Source organism: Cyprinodon variegatus, unplaced genomic scaffold, assembly GCF_000732505.1.
Source record: "Cyprinodon variegatus isolate N-32 unplaced genomic scaffold, C_variegatus-1.0 Scaffold17, whole genome shotgun sequence".
Lineage (NCBI taxonomy): Eukaryota > Metazoa > Chordata > Actinopteri > Cyprinodontiformes > Cyprinodontidae > Cyprinodon > Cyprinodon variegatus.
Genome location: NW_015150470.1, coordinates 348,128 through 355,080, shown reverse-complemented (window position 1 = coordinate 355,080; position 6,953 = coordinate 348,128). Strand labels below are relative to the sequence as shown.

General features: G+C 39.8%; 1 protein-coding gene across 1 annotated transcript in view; it reads left to right on the top strand.

Annotated features, from left to right (window-relative positions):
* The window catches only part of LOC107092345 (SLAM family member 5-like), a 17,925-nt gene that overhangs the window by 3,502 nt on the left and 7,470 nt on the right, over positions 1–6,953 (top strand). The window contains exon 4 of the mRNA XM_015386781.1: positions 4,056–4,139. Within this exon, the coding sequence (XP_015242267.1) occupies positions 4,056–4,139 (84 nt within the window). The remainder of the gene's footprint in view (positions 1–4,055; positions 4,140–6,953) is intronic.

Below are 6,953 nucleotides of genomic sequence, written 5' to 3'. Positions count from 1 at the left end.
TCAGACGGAACTATTCACAGAGTTTTATTATATTAAACTGAACTTCCAATTTTCACCACTGTTCTGCGCCTAGTAACCTTTCCTCTGATCACGGAGCAAATCCCGATGATGAGACATTTGTTCTTTCAATCAAAACCCCCCTCGTCCAAGGTGTCCTGCTTTTCCCAACTGAAAATATGGTCACCCTATTTAAGGGAACCATGCTGCAACTTTAGATATTTTAGAACCTAAAACAGTTTAGCATATCTATGACATGACAAAAAAAGGATGTTTTTCACCTGTGTCTAAAGTACAGAACTCCCACTTTATTACAGCTCAAAAAGTTGAACTGTTTGTCTGGTGGTCATTAGCTTGTGTCCTACATCAGGATGGTTATGAACCTGCAACATGCCCATTTTATAGATATTTTTATTTTAGAACTTACATTTTATTGATTTTAAAGCAGAGCAAATAAACAACATACAATGACAATTAACAGTTTTTTTCAGTGTGGAATTTTACCAAGGATTAACAGTCCCAGCATGACATTTTACGGTTTCAGCATCATAATTGTGGTCTCAGCTTCCCCATACAAATCTAGCACAAGAATTCACCTCTGATGCCAGGTATATGTAACATAATCTAAAAAAAATTAAATAAAAATTGAGTTGTGAGACTTGTTTACTACTCCGGCTTCCTCCCACAGTCCAAAAACATGACTGTTAGGTTGATTGGCTTCTCTAAATTCTCCTTAGGTGTGAGTGTGTGCGTGAATGGGTGTTTCTCCTGTTTGTCTCTGTGTTGCCCTGTGATGGACTGGCGACCTGTCCAGGGTGTACCCCGCCTCTCGCCCATTGACTGCTGGAGATAGGCACCAGCACCCCTTGCGACCCCACTCGGGACAAGCATGTAAAGAAAATGGATGGATGGATGGATATGTTATCTTTTCTATTTGGTATAATTCCCTTACAGTTTGGACCCATGAGCTGTAGGAAGACGGCTCTGGTTGCTTCCTCTTAATTGTGATGCATTTCAGGGGGAAACAATTTGGGGCAGGACCAGAACTTGTGTGTATGATTGGGAATTGCAGAGCCACAGTTTCTCCAAGACAAACTTGGAACTTTAGGATTCATCTTAGCCACTATGTCTGGCGTCCTGAAATATCTGCTTATAATTTTCCATTTATATTCCCGCCATGTATTTGAACTTGTAACTCAATGTGCCTCATTCCAGACTTCTTCCCACATATGATCAAAAATACTTTTGGCTGTCTCTGCCTACCATCTTTGTTCTGTCCAAGTGGGTCCATTAATGTTCATGGACAAAAACACATTATATAATTTTTTGTTCAGCCCCTTATCTCCTTCACCATGTTGGAGTTGAATTAGTAATTGCTCTATTAGCATGGTGTTTAGGACTCTTTCCCAGTCCCTGTGTGTTAACAACAAGCAACGCAACTGTAGGTATCAGAAATGATTTATTTTTTGGAGCTTAAAATGCCCTTGCAATTCTTCCAATGACATGAGATAATTCCTGTTAATTAACTGATGTAGAAACGTGAGCCCCTGTTCAGACCATTTTTGAAAAATCTTTGTCCAAAGAATTAGGGGTGAAGGATTTGATATGTCCAATGCTTGTTAGTAGTGATAAAGCTCTTGGTGGCTTAAAAGCAGTTCTGGCTTTGTATTTAATGGTAAGTGTGGCTCTAGTCCACAGTGACAGTTCCTTTATTGGAATATATAAAAATGGCAATACCTTTAACGGTACAGAGCACTTCACTTGTTCAATGCTCAGCCATCTCGTGTGAGAATCCTCTTGAATCCATGAAATTATGGGCTTTAACTGTGCTGCCCTGAAACAGTATTTTAGGACCGGAAGGTTAAGACCTCCTTCTGCCTTGTTTCTCTGTAATGTTTCATATTTTATGCGGGGGAGCTTGTTCTGCCATATGAACTTTGACATCATTTTGTCCAAATCAACAAAAGTGGATTTTGGTATTCCAACAGGTAACATCTGGAACAAATAGAATATCTGGGTAAGAGATTCATACGAATGGTTTGAATGCGACCTGAGAGGGACAAAGGCAACACTGACCACCGCTCTAGGTCTTTCTTGATTGTATCCAGCGTTTTACTGTAGTTAGTACGGAATAAATCATTTAATGAGAGGGGAATATTGATGCCTAAGTATTTGATGCCCTCTTTAGTTCACCTAAAGCCACTTTGTTGTTTTACCCCCAGTGGTATATTGCTATTAACATCCAATGCCTCTGTCTTCTCAACATTTATTGTAAAGCCAGAAAAATACCCATATACAGAAATAATTTACTTCAAGCATAGTATCAATAACGTAGGATCAGAGATATAGCAAAACATCATCTGCCATTAAGTCTAACAGCCGCTTGTGGAGATGAGTGTAATGTATGTATCCAATCTATAAACTTAGGTTCAAATTTAAACCTCTTTAACGATTAAATAAAATATTTCCATGACACACGATCAAAGGCTTATTTGGGCATATTACAGCCGCCATCGCTTTAAATTCTTTTTGATCAGCTATGATATTTAATAATCGGCGTACTTTATTTCCATAATTTCTCCCAGTGATAAACCCAGTTTGATCGGGATGTACCTCTTTGAGTTATTATGCCATTTAATTGTCTAGCCAGTATGCTTGTTAGGATACGCATGTCTCCATTAAGCATTGATAACGGCCTATATGATCCACAGTCTGCGGGGTCTTTTCCTTCTTTGTGCAAATTGATAATTACTGCATCAGACCAGGAGGGCGCCATTTTCTTAGCTTCTAGGTAATGGAAATATGCTTCCAGTAAAAGAGGGGTACAATATCTATGAAATATTTAGAGAATTCACTCATAAAACCATCCGGGCCAGGACACTTATTATTTTTGAGGGATAAAATAACTTTTCTAATTTCTCCTCACGAATTGGCCCATCTAATTGTTTAACTATTGTTTTAGGTAATTCAGAAACATTCATATTTTGCAGATAATTTACAATTTCATCTTCATCTCTACAGGTGTCTGTGTCTCTGTATAGGACTATGTAAAATTCTGCAAATTCCTTGGCTATTACTTTTGGTTTATGAACTGATTTATTAGCCAATTTTAGCTTTTGAACCACATTTGACAACTGCTGTTTTTTAATTCGGAAGGCCAGGAGTCTTCCCGCTCTGTTTCCTTTTCATAATACTGCTGTTTGGCAAAGCAGGGTTGCCCACGATCTTTTCTGATAGTAGATCTTGAAGGTCTCTGCGAGTTTTTCATTCAGGATAGTTCCAGATCTTTATTTTTGTCCTCTAAGTCTTTCTGTTTAGCTGCTTTTTGTCTTTTTTTGTGTGTGAAATAGGCCTTAGCACGACCCCACAGCATAATAGGAGGTGTTTCAGGAGTGTTATTGATTTTCTAGATAATTCTTAAAATTATCTAGACTGTAAGTGTTTAAGAAGAGAGACGTTAAATCTCCACTGCTTAAAAGATGACTTCAAACCTATATTCCACTGGAGCACAACAGGTGCATGATCAGAGATAATGATGGGCAGATTGTGATATCTTCAGTTCTGTGTAGCTTGGCTTTGGCTATATAAAAAAATATATATATATTCGCAAATAAGATGCATCCCGGCTTGAATAAAATGTAAAATTTCTCTCCTTTCTGAATTTGGATTGCCACACATCCAGCAATCCAGTTTCCGCCAATAGATTTTTGAGCATTTTACCCATCTTTGGTATAGGGGTCTGAGAAGCAGATTGTCTATTAGACATTACTCAATTAAAATAGCCCCCCTTAATTAGGAGGCCAGAGCTGTATTCTGTTAAAACCTGACTTAATAAACCCTGGTGCATCTTCATCGGGAGCATATATCTGCAAACTGTATAAATGTTTAAATTGTCTTAGGAGTAATTATTCAGAAATGCATTTATTTTCAATTTTAGTAGCTGTCTATGAAATGGAGAGCAAAACATGCAGCTCTAACACCCTGTTTGTACCACTATTGTAAGACAGGAAGTGAACTTGACAAAAGCCTTTCTGACATGTTTTTAACTCTTCCTACAGTCTTAAATGCCGGCACCATAGCAAGGATATCAGTAGCAGCATCTGTTACAGCGGGTTTACTTTTCTTTGGGCTGTTCAAATGTTGTAAGTATCTGTTAATTTATTATCAACATATTTAATCATTGTCTTTGAGATATGTGTTTATTCTGTTTTTTCAAGCTTATTAGATAGGCAGGTGGCGGGTGAGCGAGGTCAGAGCGGTGTGGCTGGTGTTTGGTAAGATCAGCATACCCAGACAGACCCATATACCAATAGCCACATACCACATGTGGCAAATCTGCGTAAGACGTCAGATTTGCAGGAGTCTAACCCTATAAGTGGAAGGAAGTCTACCAGGCTATGCTGGTGAAGATTCATTGTCATCCAAGTCATAGTCATTGCAAAAAAAATTTAAAAATGTTTTCTAAGCCAAGACAAGTTTTGGGCTACTATCTAAAGCGTCAAGGTCAATACTAATTCTTACAAAGGTTCCTGGATGAGAAGTGAAACATCATTAAACTTGGAAACCATGTTCAGTGGATTGATTTTTACCTTTTGTGGGTTTCTACTAGGCTACTTTATTTATGTGTGATATGGTAAACAAAAAGTTGTAGTTGAAGGTAAACACACAAACTTACAAGAAAAGCAAACACAAAGTTTTAGTCTGAAGTAAACAGAATTTAAAGCTACAGAGACAGCCTCACTTTCTGAGTTCGCTACTTCACACCCTGACGTAGCAGCTAACCTGTCCGATTGTCATACTGATCTGCAAATGTAACAGTTGCAGATCAGTACGACAAACAGTTGTTTAAATGTACCATTGTGCATGGGCATACATGCCTATCACTATGGGTATGCTGGTCTGACGGGGTATGCTGATCTAAAAAAAATACCGACTGTCAGCTGAAAGAATCTGGGAGAGGTCCGCTAGAGGAGCTGCAGAACAGGATTCGAGCTGAGACGACAAGGGAGCTTGGCTTGAGAACCATTGGTTTCGAAGAGGCGCTCTAGACCATGATCCAGTGTGTAAAGCAACCTGAGACAGGGGAGACAGCATTAGTGTGACTAGAAAGAGCTGTCAAAAGACAGTGGCCAACTGAGGCATACTACAAAAGGTTAAAACTCTCCCACTCACAGTCTTCAGCTTCAATGCTCCCCTGTCACAGCGTTGAATGAGCCACAGCAGTGCGCCACGCCCCCCTGCCGAACAACCACCTGTGGGAGAAACGGAGAGGAGGCCTGACTGCCGCTGCCTGCTGAGTCCTGACAATCATACAGTGAAACTGATTCAAAGTTTTTTATCTAAGGAAAACCAGTTGATTGCATCGACTCATTGACTCGAGGGCAATCCCTCACACTTAGCATGCTTTTAGTGACAGTGGAGAGGAAAAACTCCCTTTTAACAGGAAGGAACCTCCAGTAGAACCAGGCTCAGTGTGAGCAGCCATCTACCGAGGCCGACTGGGGTTTGAAGGAAACAGAAGCAGAGATACAAAAATAAGCAGAGATACAAAAGGCAACTGTAAACCAGCTCTACATGCAGCCCTGTGCAGAAAACACCCATCCAGGCAGTGAGCTCCGTGCCAGCTCACTGGCAATGAAGAGAGCACATCCTGCCAGTCACAGTTCAGGAAACAGGACTACACTGAAAAATAGGCAGTGCTCAAACATCTATCGACAAAGGTGTTGAAATAAATAATAAGCATCTCTGAACAAGAAAGAATTTTAACCCTCTGCCAATCAATTTGGGGATTGTAAGCCAGGTGACTCCCAAAATGAGAGGAACCTTTGCCGACTGAATTATCATAAATTCAATTTTCTCACTGGGATTACCCCAATAGTCAGGCTAAATTTCTCAATGCCAGTTACAAAACTTTTTACATGTGAGTTTTTTTGGTTCTAAAAAATGTGTTTACACCCATGGTTATCAAGTAAGAAAACTCACCCCAGACTTTTGCTTTGCAAATGCTGTGGTATCCATCTATTTCACATATTCTTGTTAGCAAGATTAATTTAAAAATGTAGGATGCAGATCTGGTCCAGAGTGAAATTAGTCATGTTGTTTAAGTCACTGTCTTGTTGAAGACATTTTCTGACTGTTTCCACTGCCTCTGATATAGGTATGTATGTGAAAAGAGAAGTTACATCAAAAGACACCAGGGTTTCTCCTGACGCCATCTTTAAATTTGACTTTGTTAGCAAAGTCTTTGAAGTTTTCTATGTGATGTGGTGTGTTTCCCAATATATTCCAAATAAGCATGGAGTATCCTGCCCTGGATATAATCTAAAAAATAAAATGATTGGTTAATTACCTTGTCTGTTTCTAGTTGTTTGTGTCATGATTTTATCAAGAGGTCGAGACCACATGCAGATAAATCAGTCCAAAGAGACAAGGGAAAAAGTTTAACAGGTTTATTGAGAAGTTTTGTGGAGATTCCAGTGTTGCTCTGAACACTGCTCAACCGGAACTGAAAGGTGAGGGGAAGACACTGTGGTTAGTTCAGGTTCAGTGGGAGAATAGATTCTCGAAACTTGAAGAGGAGAAAAGGTTGGCAGACTCACATTTCCAGATATTAGGTTGACTCTTAGACTCCAGTAGGTGAGGAATGTGTTCCGGAGTTTGTCTTATACGGTGGAGGGCGGACAGGGTTACCCAGAATGTGGTTGCTTGTAGATGAACGGAGAAAGACTGACTGTCACTTAGATTTCCTGCGGTACTTCAACAGACTGTTGTGCAGATGAATCCCTTGCTCAGTGTGAAGCTCAAACGTTTCCTCGGGGAAAAGTGGATCCAAACCTCCGGTTTGTTTCCTCAGCTCAGTGTTGTGATTCTATAGTTAAATTCTATTCCCAGCCCGCTGGGAATTTATGTTTCTGATACTTTAAGATGTTTATTGCCCTCCCCTGTAGGGGTGGTAA